This window comes from Adiantum capillus-veneris, chromosome 27 (assembly GCF_014529385.1).
Source record: "Adiantum capillus-veneris isolate H3 chromosome 27, ASM1452938v2, whole genome shotgun sequence".
Lineage (NCBI taxonomy): Eukaryota > Viridiplantae > Streptophyta > Polypodiopsida > Polypodiales > Pteridaceae > Adiantum > Adiantum capillus-veneris.
The window spans coordinates 140,377,967-140,402,764 of NC_140957.1; the positions used below are offsets into that span (position 1 = coordinate 140,377,967).

Below are 24,798 nucleotides of genomic sequence, written 5' to 3' on the forward strand. Positions count from 1 at the left end.
AATTCATATATATATATATATATATATATATATATATATATATATATATATATATATATATTGAGCAAAAGGATTTCCCACCTCAATGTAGATTCTTGCAAATCCAAGCTGATCTCCTTGCATCCTTAAGATTCATATGATTACTTTAGCTAGGAGAACTGAAAGTCACTACTGTTATTAAATAATATCTAGATTACAGTCTTGCATTCTAAGGACCCATATGCAGCTGATAGCCACTGATGTGATTACAAGACAACCCTACTGCTCGGTCGGTCTCTGCCTTGGTTCAAGTCGATTACAAAACATCTATACGTATACCCTTTGCATTACATTGAAATTAAAAATATATGTGCATGGGTATGTGTGTGCATTATTATGTGTGCACTGTGTATATAAAGCAAATTAACAGACTTTAATAAAGCCACCAGTTTCAAGAAAACAATTACCAATACTGAAGTAGTTCCAAAAACCTCCACGAAATGTTTGAGAGCCAGCCTGCAAAACAAACATAAGCATTATAACTAACAAAATAACGAAAACAAAGTTACCAATAGCTGAAGTTGTGAATGTAATACCTCGTGTAAAACATCTGATTCTGAAACCTTGTTAAAAGGATGTAGCGAGTGAGGAAGTTTCACTGGTTCCACAGAACCAGAAGGAGTTGCCATCTTCATAACCACATGCCAGCTGCAAGACAAGTGAGCATGTCCTTCACAACTAACCAAGTTCTAAAACAAATCAACTTGGACATCCTTGTTTTGCTTCTCATATTTTTATTCTTCACAATATAGGTTTGTTCTAAACTCATGCTTAATCGAGTGCACCTCTGTCCTTAAAAAATAAGGAGGTTTTTAAGCTCTCCGCTTTCACAAAACAATCTACTAAATATCTAAGCATTTTAAAACTAGATACATTGACAATGCGCTTACTATATTGCAAAAAAATCAAATATTCACGATTTGTTTGAATGAGCCAATCAAATTGGTTTCTGAAAATCTACCAATAATTGGTTTTTAAAAATCTATCAGTAAAGTAAGCTGTATTTTCTTAGACAACTACAGAAACTTGAAGTTGCATATGGAATAATTCTTTTCCCCAAAAGATTGGTTAAAGAAAATGGTTGACTCAGAAAGTTCTGAACCCTTGTGCTAGTATGGAGCTGCAAACACTTTCAAGGTGCTGCAAGGAACTAGAGCTCACTATGTAGTTAACCTCTACCACTCTCTCATCTTAGAGCTGCGGGTCATCTATCTTCCTACTATTAATGGGGGAGATATATGAAAGAGAGTATTCTTCACTGGGTTTCCTGGACACTCTTCATCTTGTGGGAGCATGAAGACCAAACAAAGGTGTAGGCGAGGCATGAGGCTCCGAGGGAGTCTTCTGGTGCACATATTTCTAGCAAAGTTAAATCAGATGCTGAGAGATCTAGGAGAAGAGAGGCAAAGAAAAGGATACATTGGAGAGTTAAATCAGATGCAGAGAGATCTAGAAGAAGAGAGGCAAAGAAAAGGATGCCATAGTAAGAGAAGAGCTTGGAGATCTGAGATCATTACTTTGATGTACTTTCCCTACCTTTGTCAAGGCCACACCTTTGCCGAGGCCACTAACTTGGTGCAAGCCTAACCACTATCCATAGCCAATAGTTCTTCTTGGTTCATATTGATCTTTGGAGGCCAGACTTTAACCAAGCAACGCACAATTGTTACCCTTCCTAAAAGCATTTCAAAATGTTGAGATCCTCCACCTTGCGTCTCAATACGTTGCCATCAAATTGCGCTGCAAAAGCATACCCATGGCCGCTTGCATCTCAAAATGCTTGGCAGAATTGGATCTCGTCAAGCAATGTACTCGACGCAGTTATGCCAAACAATGGCGTCTCAAAATGCCACGACGCCGATACGAGACAAGAAGCTTCGGATTTGGCCTCCTCTCCTTGCTACCTCTCAAAACGCCATTGTTGGAAAATGCCGATGGAGCCCAAAGATGTTGCCGATCAATCCCCTTTCTCCGTGCGGCGATCTCCTCCCAAGATCCACGAGCCTTGTGCTTTGATACCATGTCAAAGTCAACGATGCAAAAGCATACAATGCGAGAGAGAATGCAAAAGAGAGAGAGACTCTACTGAACCAACCAACTCAGTAATAAATTAGTGATTATACAATGGGGGCTAGGTGTTGCTTATATATTAGGCTATTAGCTTGGGGGCCTTAACTACACCCCCCAACAAATTCCCCTACCTAGAACTTTGACAAATAAGTAATAGAATACCTAAATCCAAAATAAGTATTGGGATCACATTGGGCCATTTACCTGAGATGCTATAACTTTTAACACCATCTCCTTCCTACATTCCTTCATCTCTTTCTGGACGGTGAAGAGCCGCTTGTTCGTGATCATGAAGGTTGCTTTTTTTGGCCATGGGTGGAGAGAGAGAGAGAGAGAGAGAGAGAGAGAGAGAGAGAGAGAGAGCATATGAGCTACATGTACCGTACTGCCATTGCCCAGCATGCCTTCCCTCACCATAGCTTTCCTGCACCCACCCTCGCCTTTGCCACTGCCCTCCCATTGTTCCTGGCTGCTGCCCTGTTCCTGCTTGTGTTGCACGCCAATTATACCCCCTCTTCGTTTGGACCCCCCTGCTGTTATTTGCCACTCAGACTGCTCACCAACTACCCACCCATGGCATTCCCAATTTACGTGTTGATGGCCAACTAAAGCAGCCAAGAGCCTGCACGCTCCCAACACCCCCTTCTCCGCAGCAACAAAGGAATTGTTGGCAAGACAATCGTAGTTCATATGGGGAGTTGTTGGTCATTGACAAAAGTGAGCACATGGTGTACTCCAATTTATTCCTTGTAGCCCTCTGAAACAGCTAGTTGTGAAGTGGCTACCCCCTGCTGTTGTTTGCCGCTCAGACTACTCACCAACTACCCACCCATGGCATTCCCAATTTCCCTATTGATGGCCAACTAAAGCATCCCAGAGCCTGCAGGATCCCAACGCACCCCCCCCTTCTCCGCAGCAACAAAGGAATTGTTGGCAAGAGGATCGTAGTTCATATGGGAAGTTGTTGGTCATTGACAAAAGTGAGCACATGGTGTCACATAATACGGAAGCGTTCGTATTTAAATTAGTAAACACTTAAATGAAATTCAGATTGCACATGTAATCCATACTCAAGAGACAGACAACACACTGGGGACCAGAAGATGGGCCGGTCCCCACCTAAAGAGATAATCTTTATTAATGGGGAATCTTTCATTACAAGCAGATAAACCAGGAATCCCTCCCGTTTCTGATCCTTCTGCTGAGAGGAAGAAATTATATTCTTTCTATCTAAGAGGAAGTAGGGTGCTTACCTCTTAATGAATCCTTTTATTCTTATGGACTGGCGTCCCTACCGCTCTGAGGGTCTTACGAACCCAGCGAAAAATTCCTTATGCTTATGCATCTATACCCTTGAAGGAACAACGAGCTTGCTGAAATATACTTACCTGCAGCCCAATAGGCTGAACCCTTTTCCCTTCTACTTGTACATAATAGCTTTCTCCAGCTCGTAGGTCTACAACCGGTGCTCATTTTCATACAACTTCTTGGCTGAAAATCACTGTTTCGATGCTCTTTCGGCTGCGTTTAACTTTCAGCTCCGGACAGCAACACGAGAGAGAGAGAGAGAGAGGGATGAGGTCTATGTGTGAGAGAGAGAGGTCTCATCACCCTCATGTTCCTTCTCTATGTACTTCTGCAGAACAATTTTCAATTTGTTCTCTCTCTTCTCCCTCTCTATCTAAAAATCATAAACATTTTTATATGCTATGAGGGGTGGCAATTTACCTTCAATAGGCAAGGGGGAGTGCTGGCGATCAATTTTGCCTAGTGTACGCGTGTAAATTCTTCCATATTGCCCACGAAAGTGCTCGTAAAGTAACCCACGTTGGCTCTGGAAAAGTCTCCACGTTTTTAATTTTTGGGCCTTAATTAAACTTTGGCCCTTTCACATTAAGTGGCCAAAACCTTTTAAAAATTCCCATTTTTAAAAGGTTTTTGACCCGCCCCCCCCCCCCCCCCCCCCCCCCCCCCCCCCCCCCCCCCCTACAAAAACATACATTAGAATCACATTTTCATGCATTTAAATTCACAGACTTCCCCGAGAACTTTACTTGGTAATTTCCTGCATAAAATAACGGAAACATGAACATTTAAAAATACTTAAAATATTACTTGAGCGTCCCTGGAACTTAACATATGTCACGTGACACATCCAACCCTATGTGTCCGTGGACAAGCTACAGCTTGACCAAGGTTCAGTTCAGTCAAGCCAGTCTAGAATAGGAAGTGATCTGGCACTTTTGTGAGTCTGTTCGCAGACCGTGCATGCCCAAACACTTAGAGTAGATGCATATCCTCAAGTTGCACACATCACGATCATCAGCATTACCATCAGAGGAATTTTCCAGTGCATTTAACCTATTTTCCCTATTTTTGACATCTTTCACTTACTATTTTTAAGTGACTTTTGTTGGGAACTAGGTAGGGCAAATTTACTAAGTTTGTATATAAGAAAACCTAGCGCTAGCACTTTCTGGCAGAAGAGGCAGCAGGAGCACCGCTCAACAGGCACCTTCTCAGCAGGACCCCCAACAGCATGACCTAGCGTTTTTGCAACTCAGCATCAAGCTAGCGCTTTTGCAAGACAAATCAACCTTGGCGATTTTGCATTGCAGAGGAGCTTCGGCATTAGGAGACACAGCAGAACCACTTCATGACAGCAGATCAGCCCTAGTATTAGTGGATTCTCCCCAGTAGCTAAACTCGGTCCCTAGCGTTTTTGCATCAGCATCACACTTTAACGTTTTGCAGATTCACCGCGACGGAACATCAAGGAACACCAGCGTTTTCAATTTTTAGCATTCAGTACCCGTAGTAGAACCCCAAAACCTCGCAAATCTCACCTTCCCGCAGCAGATCCTCGCCGCACGGTCAGATCCCGCGAAGTTTGCAGTTTCATCCCGGAAAACGCAGATTTCAGCATCTGCCTTTTGAGCGCGTCGTCGTCGTCACATCATCGTCATCGACATCGTCATCGACATCGTCATCGACATAGAGTCAGAATTCAGCAGATAAAGATTTGCAGATTTCAGCCCCTTAGCATTTCCAGATTTCAAACGTCTCATCGTCGTCGACATCGTCGGCAAGTCCAAGCATTGTAGAGATTTGTGCAATCATAAGTAGACCGCTCTCGCCATAGAGAGAGCGACCTTCGGAGGAGGGTTTGACAACTTTCTAGTGTCGTATTCTCTTCTCTCTCTATCTCTCAATCTCAGCACTTTCATTCATTGTTCATCCACTTTGTTTGTATCCAAGGCTCTCCCTTCCGTAAGTACAAGGAACCCTTGAGCACAGTTCGGAGCACTCATCTTGAGCAAAGTTCAACATTCATTCCGCTACACCTTACATTGGTATCAGAGCTTTGGCAATGTTCTGTATCACTCAAGGAAATAACCACAGAATTTTTTTTGCTTGTTGAGGTCGCAGGAACCCAAGTTCACTTGGGCGTGTCGATTCCTAATTGTGTTTTTGAATAGTGACAGGAAACCCAAGAAACAAGAGCTTGTCCAGCCTCCCCCTGTGCCTCTTCGCTAATTGAGAGCGGACCGTGCACTTAGCGGCCGGCCAATCGACGTGAGGTGGGAAAAAGCAACCTTGGTGTGAGCGCAAGGTCGCCGAGGGGTGCGCCCGCGGAAAAGAGCAGAACTCAAGTGAAGAGAAGATCATTCTTCAAGACCCTCAAGAACCTCAAGAACTCAAGACCCCCAAGAACCCAAGAACCCAAGAACCCAAGACCCACAAGAACCCAAGTTCCTTGTGAACTTAAGAACCAAAGATCACATTGCATAGTCATCATCCAAAGCGGAATGGATACTTCGCATGGAGGTGATAGGCATGAAAGTAGTGAAGAGGAATTTCCTCACCATGGAGGTTTTCCTGACCCTCCCCCTACGACAAGAACCGACTCGCATTGCCTTGGAACGCAAGCGCGATGAATGAAAAGAAAGAAAAGAAGACAGAAAGGCGGCTATTGAGCGTGAGCGTGAGCAAACGCGCTTGGAAGCCAAAGCAAGACGAGCGGCCTTGGAGGCCGATCGTGAGGTTCAGAGGGACCTCCGCACTTAAGAATTGGTTCGACAGGTTCTTGCCTCAAAGTCCGAACCAGGTAGTTCCTCAAGTGGCACAAGCAGAGATTCGAACTCCAACAACCCAGTCACACAGAAGTTGACTTTCAGTAAGTATGATGGTAAGATGGATGCTACGGTTATTCATTCTTGGTTGAATCAATTTAATGGTTATTTTGCAACAACTAAGAAGACAGGAAATAGCAAGGTTTTGACGGCAGCTATGTACCTTGCCGATGATGCCATCAATTGGTACCATGCATGGCAAGAGGCACAGTTAGCCACGCACCTAGAGGAAGCCGACGAATTCACACCCCTTTCCTTTAATTCGGCTGATTTCCAAGACGAGCTCAAGGTGCGGTATGCCACATCAATACCTTGCACGATTGTAGGACGATTGGCACGCTCTCAAGCAAAATGGCATGCCAGTTATGTCTTTCTCTAATCGTGTTTTGCAGCTAGGCACCCAATTACGCAAGTCGGATGATGAGCACAAAGAGGCATTCCTTTATGGATTGGACGAGTATATCAAGTATGATGTCGAGATGCTCAATCCAATCGATCTCAACAAGGCGGTAGCGATTGCTCTCGCACAGGAGATGAAGCATAATAAGGGAAAGCCTAAGGAAAACAAGACTTCGACAAGTACCTCTCAGACTTCTTAGAACCTTCAGAACGGTAAGAATGGTAAGAACGGTAACTCTTCTAACCAATCTTCCAATAGTCTCACAGAAAAGAACTCTCAAAACAAACCTAAGGGTAAAGCTAACACAATTGCTAAACCTAAGCTCACTCCATATGAAAAGGTAGCACAAGGAATTTTAGGAGGATACATCACGTCGGAAGAGCAAAGCACTTATTCTAAGGAAGGTCGTTGTTTTCATTGTCACATTAAGGGTCACGTAAAAAGAACATGTCCTAAGCTTGAATCAAATGAATCTAAAGAATCCACTGAACCCACTTCCTCTTGTCAATGCAATAAATGACAACACGAATGTGCCCCAAGTTTCTCATGACCCTCCCATTGATGAGTCTCTCATTAAATGTTATGGTCATATGACGGAACAGCGTTTTGTCATATTGTTTGACCCAGGCAGTATGCATGATGTGATCAGTCCCTCTCTTGTTGAGAGAGCCCGCCTAGAGGTTAGTCAAAAATCTCCTCTCAAGGTCTCTGGCTTCGCTCCCGGTATGGACTCTGTTAGGTGCAGCGGAATGAATGTTGTTTTTTCTCAAGATTAGTGATCTTTATTGCTCAAGGTTCCTTTTAGTTCTTTAGGGAAAGAGAGAGAGCTTTCCGTCTTGTAGAGTGCTCTGGTCACGAACAAAGTGAGTGGATTGTGCGTGCAAGTGACTGAGACTGAGAGAAGGAGAGAGAAGAGATGCGACACCGAGAGGTTGTAAAACCCTCCTCCGAAGGCCCCACTCTCGTCGGCGAGAGTGGTCTACTTTGATTGCACAAAGGTGTACAATGCGAATGCAATGGACTATGCAACTTGGTCTATGCCGATGACGACGACGATGGCTGAAATCTGAGATCTTCTAATCGCTGAATTTCGGGACTGTTTCGGTGGTTGAAAATGACTTTTTTGGCTGTGTTCTTATGGCTGAAAATGGGGAACCATCTGCAACCTTTTTTGGCTGATCTGCTACCTTTGCTAAGGCTGAAAACCTGCGTTTCGACTGCTGAATTTCTGATCCAAAAACGCTGGTTTTTTTAGGGTTTGCTGCGTTTTTAGGGTTTGCTGAAAACGCTGGGATCTGCAGGTATTCCAAGGCTGGAGACGTTGGGATCTGCAGGTATTCCAAGGCTGAAAACGCTAATGAAGCTGAGGTTCTGCTGTGGATTGAAAACGCTAAGAGGAGTGGGAGGATGGCGCGGGGTCATAAGGGGGGTACTGCTGAGAAGTTGCCTGTTGAGCGGGAAGCTCCTACTGCCTCTTCTTCCATTTAGTGCTAACTTGGGTTTGCTTATATAGAAACTTAGCAAAATTGCCCTACCTACTTTTGTAGGAAAGTCCCTTAAAAATAATGAGTGAAAATACCAATAAATAGGAAAATAGGCTAAATGCACTGGAAAATTCCCCTAACTGATGCTAATGGATTCTGATGGGAATTCCGATGATCATGCTGTGTGCAACCGGAGGATATGCATCTATGCTAAGTGACTAGACATGCACGGTCTACGAATATACTCACAAAAGTACCATATCACTGCTAATCTAGACTTGACTGAACTGACTGAACCCTGCTGTGGTGTAGCTTGTCCACGGACACATAGGGTTGGGATGTGTCACGTGACAGACTCTCTCATCACGAAAGAGTGCCTTGATGTGTTGTTTACAGTTCAACAAGCTGCTTTCCGTAGAAAATTTTTTGTCTCTCCTCTCTCAGCATGTGATATGATTTTGGGCATTCGATGGTTTCGTGAGCATAACCCTCTCATTGATTGGGCGGAAAATACATTAACTTTCAATGCCAAAAGTGACTCTCCCATTGTCATTTGTGGAGAGCAAGTTGTTCATTCTCCATCTCTCATTTCTAATGTGCAGGCGAAGATTGAACGGATTCAGGAGAAGGAGACACTCTCGGTCTCGTCTTCTCCAAAGCATGATACACAGGATTTGCTGATAAGAATGATGATTTGAATGATAATGATGAGCATGATGATTTGGATGACACTGACAAGCATGATGATTTGCATGATGATCACAATGTGATTTCTCACAAGCATGATGATTTGTATGATCAAGATGTGATTGTTCATAAGGATGATGGTTTAGTTGATGCTTTTTCTAGCGAAGCTAACCTCGTTGTAGATTCGATCAATCACAAAGAATCGATCTTGGCTTTCAAGTCGAGGTCCACAACATTCCAGGAAGTCACATTCCAGGTCTCTTCCTTAGCACGACACAGTTGTAGAAAGAGCACAAGCAAGTATGAGCACCAAGCATGGGCATTTCCACAGTTGATTGATGTAGATCAGAAAGACAAGATTCAATCTCATTGTTTGCGTGTGTGTGGTGAACGGTTTGGCACTCTGTTTATTTGTTCATCTACATTGCATGCACAGTCTTTGAGGAAGACGAGCTTTTTTCCAATCACTTTACATGGAATAGGTATGTTCATGTTTTTGTGTTGGAAGTGGATTCAGGAATTTTCGATCATGGAGATTCTTGAAGAAGGACGACGCATGACTCCAGACAAAGTTGCAGCATCGAAGGAGCTACATATGATTTTGTGTCGCTTTCGACGCCGCCCAAAGAAGCAAGCATTGCAGACCTTTATGAAGTTCACGTATCGCAAGACCCACACCTCAGAGCGGGCCTGCGAAGAGTCCTTCCCAGGATTCCGGATGCTATTGGCGATCACCATCGACGCCATGCAGTTCGGTACGAGTACCTCACTTTGAAAAGGAGGGGATATCACGTGACACATCCAACCCTATGTGTCCGTGGACAAGCTACAGCATGACCAGGGTTCAGTTCAGTCAAGTCAGTCTAGAATAGGAAGAGATCTGGCACTTTTGTGAGTCTGTTCCTAGACCGTGCATGCCCAAACACTTAGAGTAGATGCATATCCTCTGGTTGCACACAGCATGATCATCAGCATTACCATTAGAATCCATTAGGGGAATTTTCCAGTGCATTTAACCTATTTTCCCTATTTTTGACATCTTTCACTTATTATTTTTAAGTGACTTTTGTTGGGAACTAGGTAGGGCAAATTTACTAAGTTTGTATATAAAGCGCTAGCACTTTTTGGCAGAAGAGGCAGCAGGAGCACCGCTCAGCAGGCACCTTCTCAGCAGGACCCCCAACAGCATGACCTAGTGTTTTTGCAACTCAGCATCAAGCTAGCGTTTTTGCAAGACAGATCAGCCTTGGCGATTTTGCACTGCAGAGGAGCTTCGGCATTCGCAAACACAGCAGAACCACTTGATGACAGCAGATCAGCCCTAGCATTAGTGGATTTTCCCCCGCAGCTAAACTCAGCTCCTAGCGTTTTTGCATCAGCATCACACTTCAGCGTTTTGCAGATTCACCGCGACGGAACATCAAAGAACACCAGCATTTTCAGTTTTCAGCATTCAATACCCGCAGTAGAACCCCAAAACCTCGCAGATCTCACCTTCCCGCAACAGCAGATCCTCGCCACACGGTCAGAAAGTTTGCAGTTTCAGCCCGGAAAACGCAGATTTCAGCATCTGCGTTTTCAGCGCATCGTCGTCGCATCGTCATCATCGACATAGAGTCAGAATTCAGCAGATAAAGATTTCCAGATTTCAGCCCCTTAGCATTTCCAGATTTCAGCCCGTACCGTCGTCGTCCTCATCGTCGTCGACATCGTCGGCAAGTCCAAGCATTGTAGAGATTTGTGCAATCATAAGTAGACCGCTCTCGCCATAGAGAGTGGGGCCTTCGGAGGAGGGTTTGACAACTTTCTGGTGTCGTATTCTCTTCTCTCTCTATCTCTGTCTCTGTACTTTCATTCACAGTGTTCATCCACTTTGTTTGTGTCCATTGCACTCTCTCACTAAAGGAACAGAAGGCTCTCCCTTCCTTAAGTACAAAAAACCCTTGAGCACAGTTCGGAGCACTCATCTTGAGCAAAGTTCAACATTCATTCTGCTGCACCTTACAACATATTAATTTATTTCTGACCGAGAATGCACTTGGTGTTCTTAGAAACCCATCTTCATTTATGTGCTTTGTCATTCTGGCACGCTCTGTTCTATGTCCAGTTATTCAGCATTGCCTAGACGACGAGAAAATTCATAACGGTCATAAACTCCGTACGTCTAGTCCCGTAACTATGAATGCATTAATTCATATGTGCACATTAAGTCTTAAAAATCATTAAAATCGTTTTTTTTCATTGTTAGAAAATAGCAGTTCAGTTGTAGACTAAGTAATTACACATGGTGTACTCCAAATTTATTCCTTGCATCCCTTTGGCAACAACTAGTTGTGAAGTGGCTACTTCTGACGAAGTGTGCATGCTCTATGTGGTGATGAGAAGAGGTGAGTTTTGACCTGCTTTGGTTGCGAGTAAAGGATCTCTCTCCTTCAACACCATTGTAACAGTCACATGTAGTGGCACACCTTCCTCAAAACGAATTTTCCTCGTTCTGGCTTCAGTGCTATGCTTTCCTTATTGTTTGACAATGAAAGGTCTTCTGTTGCGAAGACATTGATGTTCAGCTGGTGATGATTGGCCTAGGAGGGTCTCGGTCATTGAGTAACTCAATAATGTCCTTAGTTTTTGGTGCTTTTTTAGAGTTCGGCAGTTCAGCTGCCAACATCAAATCATCTTCAAAAAATCTTCGTATGACCCATTATTCACTGACTTGATTGGAGGCTTACTTGTTGGTTTGCAAGATGGTTGGTTAGACACAGTTAGAAAGATAGCTAGAGACTACCTGAGGGCCTCTGCTTGGCAAGTATTATATCGGGATTGCGGATGTCTCTCCTATGGAAAGAGGCTGGTTTATAGCTTAGTTCGAGACACCGAACCAGGTAACCAAATGAGTCCCTAGCACACATTTGTTTGGAGTGGAGCAGAGCTATCTACAATATTTACATATGACAGAAGGCATGTATAGTCATGTGCACATCTAACCCTATGTGCATGTGGACAAGCTACTTCATGACAAGGGTTCAATCAGCCTAGCTTAGGAAGTGTTCTGGGACTTTTGTGAGTCTGTTCGCAGACCGTGCATGTCCAGGCACTTAGAGTAGATGCATATCCTCTGGTTGCACACAACATGATCATCAGCAATACCATCAGATTTCATCAGGAGCATTTTACAATGCACAAAACCTATTTTAGCCATTTTTCACTTATTATTAATAAGTGACTTTGGTGGGAAACTGGGTAGGGCAATTTCCTAGCGTTTTCAAGCCACCAAGACCAGCCAACGTTTCCTCAGCAAATGCACATCAGCCCCCAGCATTTTGCAGTTCCTAATCGGGGCCTAGCAACAACAGAGCCCCTAGCGTTTTTGCTGCACACATCAGATCAGCCCTAGCGTTTTTGGACAGCAATTCAACCTAGCGTTTTGCAGTTCCTCGGCGACAAGTACCAGATTTGCATCAGCGTTTTGCATTTTCAGCGTATAGAATCCGCAGCACAGTCCTCCAAACCTTGCAGATCTCACCTTCCCTCAGCAGATCCTCGCCGCACGATCAGATCAGCCAACGTTTGCAGATTCAGCCCAAAAAAGGCAGATTTCAGCATCTGCGTTCTCAACGCGCCGTCGCCGCATCGTCATCATCGCCGTCGTCATCGACATAGAGTCAGAATTCAGCAGATACAAGATTTGTAGATTTCAGCCCTTAGCGTTTTCAGATTTCAACCCGTCTCGTCGCCATCCTCATCGTCATCGACATCGTCGGCAAGTCCATTGCATTGTAGAGATTTGTGCAATCAATATTAGATCGCTCTCGCCATAAAGAGTGGGGCCTTCGGAGGAGGGTCAAAAACATTCCGGTGTCGTATTCTTCTCTCTCTTTCTCTCAGTCTCAGCACCTTCATTCACAATGTTTGCCACTTTGTTTCTGATCATTTGCACTCTCTCACTAAAGGAACTGATGGCTCTCCCTTCCGTAAGTAAAAGGAACCTTGAGTACAGTTCGGAGCACTAATCTTGAGCAAGGTTCAAACATTCACATCCGTTGCACCTTACATTGGTATCAGAGCTTTGGTAGTGTTCTGTATCACTCAAGGAAAGAACCACTAGAATTTTTTCTCTTTTTTGCTTGTTGCGGTCGCACGTAACCCAAGTCCACTTGGGTGTGTCGATTCCTAATCGTGTTTTCGAAGAGTGACAAGAAACCCAAGAAAGAAGGGCTTGTCCAGCCTCCCCTTGTTTCTCTTTTCACTCATTGAGAGAGGACCGTGCACTTACCGGGCGGCCAATCGACGTGAGGTGGGAAAAAGCAACCTTGGTGTCAACGCAAGGCCGTCAAGGGGTGCGCCCGCGGGAAAGAGAAGAGCTCAAGTAAGAGAAGATCCTTCTCTAACACAGATTGCAAGCAAAAGAAAAACCTCAAGAACTCAAGACCCTCAAGAACCCAAGAACCACAAGAACCCAGTTCCTCGTGAACTTAAGAACCCAAGACTTCAATGTATGGTCATCACCCGAAGCGGAATGGATACTTCACATGGAGGTGATGAGCATGGAAGTGGCGAAGAAGAATTTTCCCCACTAGAAGTGACCCTCCCCCCTCCCCATCTACGCCAAGGATTGCACCAAATCCTATGGAGGCTCTGGTCAAGACGATGATGGACATGATGTTACAACAAGAAGCGCAACGCGCTACCTTGGAGCGCAAGTGCTAAGAAAGAAAAGCACAAAGAAAGGCTACCTTGAATCGCGAGCGCGAAGAAAGAAAAGCAGAAAGAAAGGCCGACTTGGAGCGTGAGCGCGAGCAAGCGCGCTTGGCGGCCGAAGAGAAAAGGGTATCCTTGGAGCGTGAGCATGAGCAAGCGCGCTTGGCGGCCGAAGAAAGAAACGCAGCTATTGAGCTAGAGCGTGAGCAATCACGCAAAGCCCAGCGAGTAGCGGCCAAAGCCAGACGAGCGGCCTTGGAGTTAGAGCGTGAGGCGCAGAGAGATCAACGCATGCAAGAGTTGGTCCTACAGGTACTCACCTCGAAACCCGAGCCGGCCAAAGACGTTGGTGGTTCATCAAGTAGCGCAAGCCAAGATTCGGACTCCAACAACCCCGTCACCGAGAAGTTGACATTTAGTAAGTACGACGGTAAAATGGATGCTAGTGTTACTCATTCTTGGTTGCATCAATTTAATGCTTATTTTGCGACAACTAAGAAGATAGGGAATAGCAAGGTTTTAACAGCAGCCATGTACCTTGCCAGTGATGCAATTAATTGGTACCACACATGGCAAGAGGCACAGTTGGCCGCGCACCTAGAGGAAGTCGATGGAGACGTGCCCCTTTCCTTCAATTGGGCCGACTTCCAAGACAAGCTCAAGGTGCGGTTTATGCCTCCGCAGTACCTAGCGCGGTTGAAAGAAGATTGGCGCATCTCAAGCAAAATGGTATGTCAGTCATATCTTTTTCTAACCGTGTTTTGCAGCTCGGCACCCAATTACGCAAATCGGATGATGAACGCAAAGAGGCTTTCCTTTTTGGGTTGGACGAATATATCAAGTTTGATGTAGAAGTCTTCGACCCCGCGGATCTCAACAAAGCTCTCTCTCAAGAGATGAAGCACACCAAGGGAAAGCCTAGGGAGAACAAGTCGTCTCAAAGTACCTCCCAGACTTCTCAGAACCCTCATAATGGTAAGAACGGTAACTCTTCTAGCCAATCTTCCTCTAATCCTTCAGAAAGGACTCTAACAATGAATCTAAGGGTAAAGCTAAAACACCTGCTAAACCTAAGCTAACCCCTAATGAAAAAGCCGCAAAAGGAATTATAGGAGGATACATAACGGCAGAAGAACAAGTCATTTATGCTAAGGAAGGTCAATGTTATCGAACCTAAGGCACCCGCAGCAACCACAAGCACTTTAATGAACCAAGTTGAATCTTCTCATGTCTCTGACACACACATTGATGAGTCTCTTATGAAGTGTTATGGTCATGTGAAGGGTCAGCGTTTTGTGATATTGTTTGATCCAGACTATATGAATGATGTGATTAGTGCCTCTTGTACAGAGAGCCCGCCTAGAGGTTAGTCAGACATCTCCTCTCGAGGTGTCTAGCTTCGCTCCCGGTATGGACTCTCATCACGCAAAAGTGCCTTGATGTGTTGTTTACAGTTCAACAAGCTGTCTCCTCTCTCAGGATGTGATATGCTTTTGGGCATTAGATAGTTTCGTGAGCATAACCCCCTCATTGATTGGGAGGACAACACTCTCACATTAAATGCCAAGAGTGACTCTCCCATGATCATTCGTGTTGAGGAGGGTCTGCATTCTTTGCCTCTCATTTCTCATGTGCACATAAAGCGTGAATTACGACGAGGAGCACAAGCGGCATTCATCTATGCCTCTCCAGTTACCCAAAGCATTCAGGCTCCAGACAGGTATTCAACTTTATTTACCAAGTTTAAGCATCTCTTTCTGCAGGATTATCTTCCACCCTGTCTCCCATTTGAGCGGCCGGAGGACCATCGCATCGAGCTTACGAAGAGGGCACAGCCGGTCAGTAAGGCTCCCTACCGTTTGAAAAAGACAAAGGAAGAAGAGTTAGAGCGGCAACTCACGGAGTTGGTGGCTAGAAGATTCATACGTCCTAATGTAAGTCCTTTTGCTGCTCCTATTTTGTTTGTCCGCAAGAAGGATGGTTCGTCTCGTTTGTGTGTTGATTACAAGGCATTGAACAAGATGACCGTCAAGAACAAGTTTCCGATGCCTCGCATTGAGTATATCCTTGATAGGCTCAATGGGGCAAAGGTCTTCAGCAAGGTCGATCTCAAAAGTGGATACCACCAGGTAAGGGTATTCAAAGGCGACAACTTCAAGACCGCTTTTTGCACACAGCAAGGGCAATGGGAGTATGTGGTTATGCCTTTTGGATTGACAGGTGCCATGGGTACATTTAACCGTCTCATGATAGGCCGTTTTGGCGATATGGTTGGTGTATGTGTGTTCATCTTCTCATTTTTTCTGCATCGTGGGAACAACATGAAAAGGAGGTAGAAAGGGTATTGACCCGTTTGGATGAGCGTCAGTTGTGCATTGCAGCTAAGAAATTTGAGCTTTTTCTCACTGAAGTTACTTACATGGGTTATATCATTTCTGCAGAAGGCGTCAAGCTAAACTCCGCGAAGGTGGAACAGGTACGTATTGAGATTTGCCCGTAACTGCATATGATGTGCGTTCTTTTCTTGGTTATGCAAGCATATAGTTCGCACATAGAGGATTTTGCACGCATTGCCGCACCTATGACAAATGTTTTGAAAGGGGTAAAGACTCGCCGACACCGCGTGGAATTAGGCGAGGCAACCATTGAGGCTTTCGCAACTCTCAAGTTTACAGTGGCAGAAGCGCCGTGTCTTATCCTTGCCTCTTGGGATGACCCCTTTGAGGTATGGACGGATGCGAGCAATGTCGCCATAGGCGCTGTGCTTCAACAGCATGGTCGTCCAGTAGCTTTCCTTAGTCGGAAGCTCAATAGTGTAGAAAAGAACTATTCAGTTTATGATAAAGAACTTTTGTCTGTCATTCACTCTCTTAAGCATTGGAAGCATTTTTTTTATGGTAGAGAGTTTACAGTTCGCACAGATCACCAAGCCCTCGAGTAGCTCCAGTCTATGGAAAAGCTAACCCTGTTGCAGATGCATTAAGTCGCAAACGACAGATCCTGGCCCTTGAGTCAAGATCCACGGTTTCTCTTCAAGGAGTGTCTTTCGACAGTATGAAGAACCAGTATGCGGATTCCGAGTTTGGTAAGCAATGGTTGAAGGCTTTTGCTTCCCAAGGGCCAAGCAACTATCTCATTCGTGATGGTTTGTTCTATTTTCGTCAACGTCTATGTGCGTTGCCCTCTCTTAGGACAACCATATTGCATGATGCACATGACTCTCACGGGTGGACACAGGGGAATGAACACCACTTTGAAAAAAATAGAATATTCTTTTATTGGCCTAAAATGCAAAAAGATGTGTTTCGTTATGTCACACAATGCACTATTTGTCAAAAGGTAAAAGCTCCTCGGGGTAAGCAACAAGGCCTCTTACTTCCGCTGCCTATTCCCGATGGACCTTTTCAAGATATTTCCATGGATTTTGTGACTAACCTTCCACCTAGTTTGCATTCAAAGAACACTCAATGTTTGACTATTGTTGATCGTTTCAGCAAGTTTTGCATGTTGATTCCTTGTAAGGCCACAGTTACCGCACAAAATGTAGCACGGTTGTTCATCAAGCATTGGTACCCCTCTGTGGTTTGCCAAAATCGATTGTTTCAGAGAGGGATGTTAAGTTCACGTTCAATTTTTTACGCGCACTCTTTGAAAATTTTGGCACTAAGTTTAATTTTTCATCGGCTTTTCATCCAAAGTCAGATGGTCAAACAGAGATTTACAATCAGTTGGTTTTTGATGTTTTAAAGTCATATATATATATATATATATATATATATATATATATATATATATATATATATATATATATATATATGCATGATCAGCAGTCTCATTGGGAGCTCTATCTCCCATTGGTTCAGGCTATTTTGAATGACTCTTTTTCCTCTACCATTGGTCGAACTCCGTATGAGGCAGCTCTTGGCCGTCCGTTCCAGTCACTTTTGACTCGCTCGGTCAGTCAAATGCCTGATGCCAATGTTGAAAGTCAGTCGTTGGATGAGATTCTTGAGAGTGTGAAGCTTCGACTAAGAAAGGCTCAGGAGTCTTAGTCACAGCAGGCTAATAAGCATCGTCAGGATGTTTCGATAAAGGAAGGGGATTGAGTGTATTTAAGAATCATGAAGCAACTTCTTAAGCAAGTCGGAAAGAAGTGTCCAAAGTTGTCTTTTAGAATGTATGGTCCATTTCCTGTCATTAAAAAGATAACTGAGGTTTCAATGAAATTGCAATTGCCTAACTCATGGTCAATGCACAACGTTTTCCACGTTTCTTGCTTGAAAGTGTTTCAAGGAACACCTCCAAAGGACATTTCAGAAGAAGAAGAACTAGAGATCATCGAAGAAACTGAAGTCATGGAGCCGGAGCAAGTGTTGTTGTATCGGTTTCGCCATGGTTCAAAGAAGCAAGTACGACAGTCATTTTTGAAGTTCAAGGATTGAGGAACCCACGAAGCAACGTGGGTTGATGAAGAGTTTTTCCAGGATTATCCCGAAATGTTGACAGCCTACAAGGAAGCCATGCAGATTGGTACCAGTACCTCACTTTAAAAAGGAGGAAATGTCACGTGCACATCTAGCCTATGTGCATGTGGAAGCTACTTCATGACAAGGGTTCAATCAACCTAGCTTGGTAAGTGTTCTGGGACTTTTGTGAGTCTGTTCGCAGACAGTGCATGTCCAGGCACTTAGAGTAGATGCATATCCTCTAGTTGCACACAGCATGATAATCAGCAGTACCATCAGATTCCATCAAGAGCATTTTACAGTGCACAGAACCTATTTTTCCAATTTTAGCCATTTTTCACTTATTATTAATAAGTGACTTTGTTGGGAAACTGGGTAGGGCAATTTAGCCAAGGCAGTATATAAGAAAAGCTAGCACTAGGGTTTTCTGGCACAAGAGGCAGCAGTCCATAACTGAAGTGCACCTTCTCGGCAAGATGGTGGACCTAGCGTTTTCAAGCCACCAAGACCAGCCAACGTTTCCTCAGCAAATGCAGATCAGACCCCAGCGTTTTGTAGTTCCTGATCAACCTGGCGACAGCAGAGCCCCTAGCGTTTTTGCTGCAGACATCAGATCAGCCCTAGCGTTTTTGGACAGCAATTCAACCTAGCGTTTTGCAGTTCCTCGGCGACAAGTACCAGATTTGCACCAACATTTTGCATTTTCAGCGTATAGACTCCGCAGTGCAGCCCCCGAACCTTGCAGAACTCACCTTCCCACAACAGATCCTCGCCGCACGGTCAAATCAGCCAACGTTTGCAGATTCAACCCAAAAAACGCAGATTTCAGCATCTGCGTTTTCAACGCATCGTCGTCGCGTCGTCGTCATCGACATAGAGCCAGAATTCAACAGATACAAGATTTGCAGATTTCAGCCCTTAGCGTTTTCAGATTTCAGCCCGTCTCGTTGCCGTCCTCATCGTCGTCGACAACATCGGCAAGTCCATTGCATTGTAGAGATTTGTGCAATCAATAGTAGACCGTTGTCGCCATAGAGAGTGGGGCCTTCGGAGGAGGGTTTGACAACATTCCGGTGTCGTATTCTTCTCTCTCTATCTCTCAGTCTCAGCACCTTCATTCACAGTGTTTGCCACTTTGTTTGTGATCATTTGCACTCTCTCACTAAAGGAACGGAAGGCTCTCCCTTCCGGAAGTAAAAGGAACCTTGAGCACAGTTCGGAGCACTCATCTTGAGCAAGGTTCAAACATTCACATCCGCTGCACCTTACATGTACCTCCACTAGTAAAGAACTGGACAAGATTGTTGGACGACTTTCAATATGGATTAACTGAATGGGATGACGAACTAACAAGAAGGTCTACATCGGGCAAACAGTGCCAGAATTCAGAATGGTTTGATCCCAAAGCCTCAAAACCACTGTTTGATAGTCTATCAGGTGGCATCTCTTTTAATTGGTCTAAAAACGGATGGTCTAAAAACGGATGCTGCTGTTTCCCTATGGTCATGTCTGTTGACTTAAAAGACATGCCTTTTAAATATGGGACATACATACCTACTCCTTAGTAACCGTTTAAATATGGGACATACCTACTCCTTAGTAACCTTTGATCTCCCATATAAAGAGGCTTTGTATCACACTGTTAGTTTAATCTCGAGTCTGAGTTTTGAACAATCTCAGTGTTACTCTTGCAATTAAGTGTACTCAGCCTGCCTCTTCCAACTTAGTCCTTGCTGAGGTTGACCAGTAGCCGTGCAATCATTGCAGATGTTGCATCCAATGCACCTTGTTTTGCTTAAAACACTGCTGCTGCCGTTATGCCTCCTATGGAGGTGGCGCCACAACACTTTGCTCTGCCAAAGCACCTTCATGGCAAGGCAGATCCTTCACTAACACTGCTGCACACATGGCGGCACCATAGAGTAAAGCAGCAAGCATGTTATCGCTGCTAGTTGGCCTACCAATTGCCTTACTCAATGCTGCGGTCTCTTTAAGCTTTTAGCACTCTCTTGAAACAGCCAAACCTGAGCATGCTGGACTCTGCACTCCTGCAAGCAAATCCACACTCAATCTCCATTTGTCATATCAACATTGTCATGGATTACCATCGCTGACTATTTGCACCACAAGGTTCACTGTGTAACAGAAGATTAAAACGCTGCAATGAAAGATACTTAAAAGATAGTGCAAGGGAGTGTTCAAACACGAGGACCAATACTTGTCACCAGAAAAAGGTCAACCTCCAAGCCTTGGGGGTCACCTACTTCTCTGTGCCACACCACTCCTCTGCCACAAGATGAACGTGTACACTCCAGGGTCACAATCTAATATCCTGTTGGAATTGCACCATGTATATTCCATTTAAACTACCTATCTGGCAAGGGGGAGTTTTAATCCTCAGCCAGCTCTCTATCAACTATTCTATCAGCAAAATTAACAAGACATGCATACCTGTCAATATTCATGGGCTTTGCGGTGTAAACCTGGAACAGGAACTTCTTAACTGACTCCAAATCTGTGCCTGGATTTTTCTTCCCCTGAATGTTAAAAAACTACATAAAACCTTATTTCTTTATAGGAAATAGCTAAACACAACACAACAGATGTAAAACTTACCCATCCAAACGAGTAAGGCAGATTGTTTCCTGTTCCTAGAGGGACTGTGGCGATAGGTGGCGGATGGGTGAGCTTTAAGTCTCCCACTACCCCCAAGAGCCACCCAGCCGTTCCATCTCCGCCTGCAACCTAAGATAACAAATTGTGCTTCATTTCATCCACAATTTGAACATACAAACCAGCCTGAGCATGTAGTAAGCAGCTATGTACATATACTATCAGACTCACAATTATCTTGAAGCTTGATAAAATGCTTTCTGCATTCTTGTCACGACTTGCTTTCAATTTTTCCAAAGTGCTCAAGAATGTATGCAGCACTTTGTCTGGTTTAACCTCACTCAAGTCAAAGACCTGATACAAGTATAAATCGTTTCAGCAAAGAAAGATGAAACTAACCAGAAATCTTATCATTACATTGGAATAGTATGCTCTGGCTTGCCCACACCTACACTAACCCATGTTTGACAGGAAAAGCCCAGAGTGGCACAAAGCACATAGGGAAGAAAGCTTCAAGTTTTCAAAAGGAAGAGTGCCAGGACTGTCAGACTCGAGTAGCACACTGCTTGTGGAGAGAAGCAAACGCACAGCATGGGAGGCTTGGCTTGCTTGTGGAGAATCAAGCACGTTTTGGAATTGAAGTCCCATGGCCAAACTAGCATCCACTGCAATATGGGGTAGCTTTGCTCAAAAAGCTACGTGATGGACAACCATCTTGCATAGTTCAAACTAGCATCCTCTGCGATATGGGTAGCTTTGCTCAAAAAGCTACGTCATGGACAACCATCTTGCCCCTAAATTAGTTTGTGTTCATGAACCAAAGCCCATACTTCACAGGGCTGGTTTTTTTCACAGCCAGACAGAGTAACTCTAGACTCCATCCACTGTTATGGAGAATCATTGTATAGGGTGAAGATTGTAAATACTTGTCCCATTCAGATTTCTTCTAAAAGGGGAAAAATAAAAAGAGAGAGAGAAATGAAATGATATATTAACGTCTTCAAAAGGGCAAAAAGATCTATGAGACCAAAAATTTACGACTGATGCAGTGTCTGAGTATCGGAAAGAACGCTTAATGGTACTAAAAAAGATATTGTAACATATACATCCCATGATCTAGGGAAATCCCTTGCTGCTGCTCCCGCTTGCCCTGCGCACCATCTGCCCGCAGCCCCCCCCCCCCCCCCCCCCCTCCCCCCGCGCTTGTTGCGCGCCAGGCTGGCAGCGCACTGCCCCAGCCAGCGCTGTGTACTGTTTCACGAATGGAGAAGAAACACGAATGGAGACTCATCCTTCGCCACAAAGGAACTCCGACGAAGCCCCCTCGACCGACCCCACAGAGCCCACCTTTCGTCTTGCTCTATCGCCAGCGGAGCAAGCGAGCCTCGCAAAGAAGGTGGAACGCCTCCAAGCAACATCCGTCATCTACAAGATAATCGGCACCCGACCTAGCAGAGGGAAGCTGCGTGATCTCCTCCAGGCCCGCCTTCTAGCAGAGGTGGGAAAGATCATCGGCATTCAGTTTCTCGGGCGCGGCTACTATCAGATAGAGTTTGAGACATCCGAGATGGCGTCCAAGGTCATTGCGATGAGCCTCTTGTCCATCCGAGAAGTTAGAGCACATTTTCGACAATGGCACCATGGCTTTGACCCGACTACTCATGCTCTTGTCGAGGAGGCGGACCTACCCATTTCAGTCTACTTCCCCGGTCTGAGGAGAGAGTACCTCCCTCTACTTTCCAAGATTGGGCTGCACAAGAGCTTTTATCGCTGCCAAGGCAGCAGGCATACCTACAGTACGCGTTCGAGACACCCACACCCTCCAAAAGGTCGTTTTACTACCTCGGGTGAGTGGTGGTTGGCTCCGTCAGGTTGTGGAGTACTCGGGCCTCCTGGATCAGTGCTTCATTTGTCAACAAATGAGTCATCTTGCGAAGGCCTGTCCGCGGAGGAGGCCCGCGACACAGACCCAAACCCAACCTCCTAAGGCTGGCCAGGCCCAGCAAGAGAGACACAGGGAGCTCACGCAGGTTCTTCCTCAGATTGGAGGGCTTGCAGCAAGTCCGTGGTCGACGTCGTCAAGGACCACCACGTCAATTTGGCACCCATGGCGGTTGACCTGCACCTGATCATTAGGCCAAGCGCAGTGGGTTCACACAGGGAACTGTTTTAACCCCCTACAGCAGGACGAGCCCACGTATATCCCTTCCACCTCAACCTCACCTCCAACAGCCTCCCCCGTCCGTCCGCCCCCCTACCCCCCTTCCTCCACCCCCCCCCCCCCCCCCCCCCCCCCCCCCCAAAAAAATCCCCCCATTACCGCCCCTTCCCCTCCCCTCCCACCCACTCACCGCCCTGATCCGTCACCACTCCCTCTCTTGCCTCACAGCCAACTCAGGGGATAGGACCTTCATCAACAACTAGGAGGTCTCTTGTAAGGTGCAGCGGAACTGAATGTTGAACTTTGCTCAAGATGAGTGCTCTGAACTGTGCTCAAGGGTTCCGAAGGGAGAGCCTTCCGTTCCTTTAGTGAGAGAGTGCAAATGATCACAAACAAAGTGAATGACACTGTGAATGAAGGTGTTGAGACTGAGAGAGAGAGAGAGAGAGAGAGAGAGAGAGAGAGAGAGAGAGAGAGAGAGAGAAGAGAATAAGACATCAGAATGTTGTCAAACCCTCCTCCAAGGGCCCCATTCTCTATGGCGAGAGAGGTCTATGCTATTGATTGCTCAAATCTAGTACAATGGTCTAGATGCAATGGACTTGTCGACGACAATGATGACGGCGACGAGACGGGCTGAAATCTGAGAACGATAGGGGTTGAAATCTGCAAATCTGGTATCTGCTGAATTCTGACACTGTGTCGGCAAGGACGGCGATGATGACCACGCGACGACGATACGCTAAAAACTCACGTGCTGAAATCTCCGAACAGCGGGCTGAAATTGAAAATGCTGGCTCATCTGACCGTGCGGCTAGGATCTGTTGCAGAAAGGTGAGATCTGCGAGGTTTGGGGCTGATCTTGCGGAGTTTAAATGCTGAAAACTGAAAATGCTGATGCTATGGCTGGTTCTATCGCCGGGAATCTGCAAAACACTGATGTGATCTGCAAGTTGCAAAAACGCCAGGCTGGTCTTGGGTCTGCAAAAACGCTAGGGCTGATTCTGCAATCTGCAAAACGCCGAGTCTGATCTGTTGGTGAAAAATGCCAAGGCTGATCTGCTCTTGCTAAAAACGCTAGACTGGTCTTGATGGCTGAAAAACGCTAGGTTGTCCTGTCGGGTCTTGCTGAGAAGGTGCACTGCCAGATGATGGGTATCTGCTACCTCTTCTGCCAGAAAGTGCTAGCGCCAGCTTTCTTATATAGTAACTTAGTCAATTTTCCCTACCCAATTTCCCAACAAAGTCACTTATTAATAATAAGTGAAAAATGGCTAAAATAGGAAAAATGGGTTTTGTGCACTGTAAAATGCTCATGGTGGCTACTGACTGTAATGCTGATGATCATGTTGTGTGCAACCAAAGTATATGCAACTACTCTTGAGAGTCTCCTTCAATTCCACATCACGACGATGGCGATATGCTTCCTTTTTTTTTTGACTTTCTTGAGATTTTTGCAAAGCTTCGCGGACCTTGGCAAAAGCCGTGTCCAAGTCACGTGTGTACTCATCGGCTTCAGAAATTTTATTTTTCGTGCTTAGGAAGGGTGGAACCTTTGTAGCACCTTTAATAATCTCAAATGGCGCCTTCCACGTCGAAGAGGGTATCGTGTTATTGTAGGAAATTCCACCAAAGGTAAATACTTTTTCCATTGAGTCTTCTGATCCGAGATATAAGACTTCAATAAATCTAGTACCACTAAATTAGCAATCTCTGATAGCCCGTCAGTTTGCGGGTGGAAAGATGACGAGAATTGCAACCGCATGCCAATGTTCTTCCAAATAGCCTTCCAAAACAAACTCGTGAATCTGGGGTCCCTGTTGGAGACAATCGTCTCGGGCATGCCATGTAATCTGAAAATCTGGGCCACAAACAGTCTCGCTAAGTGATCCGGCTTGACTGTTTTCTTCATTGGAATGAAATGAGCTTGCTGCTAAATGTGTCAATAACAGTCTAGATACCATTGTGACCACTCTGTGTTCTCGGGAGATCAAAAATGAAATCCATTGCAATACTTTCCTTGGGGCGGGTGGGTATGGGTAAAGGC

At 45.1% G+C, this 24,798-nt stretch overlaps 1 protein-coding gene across 5 annotated transcripts in view; it reads right to left on the reverse strand.

Moving 5' to 3' along the window:
* Positions 1-24,798, reverse strand: part of LOC147422848 (diacylglycerol kinase 1-like) — an 87,294-nt gene that overhangs the window by 34,537 nt on the left and 27,959 nt on the right. For 4 of the 5 annotated variants that reach the window (XM_086503833.1, XM_086503834.1, XM_086503832.1 and 1 more), the window contains 5 exons: positions 20,822-20,944; positions 20,594-20,722; positions 20,429-20,514; positions 576-687; positions 447-495 (listed from right to left, as the gene is read on the reverse strand). In XM_086503833.1, the coding sequence (XP_086359959.1) occupies positions 447-495; positions 576-687; positions 20,429-20,514; positions 20,594-20,722; positions 20,822-20,944 (499 nt within the window). The remainder of the gene's footprint in view (positions 1-446; positions 496-575; positions 688-20,428; positions 20,515-20,593; positions 20,723-20,821; positions 20,945-24,798) is intronic. The other variant, XM_086503835.1, reaches the window with a different exon arrangement.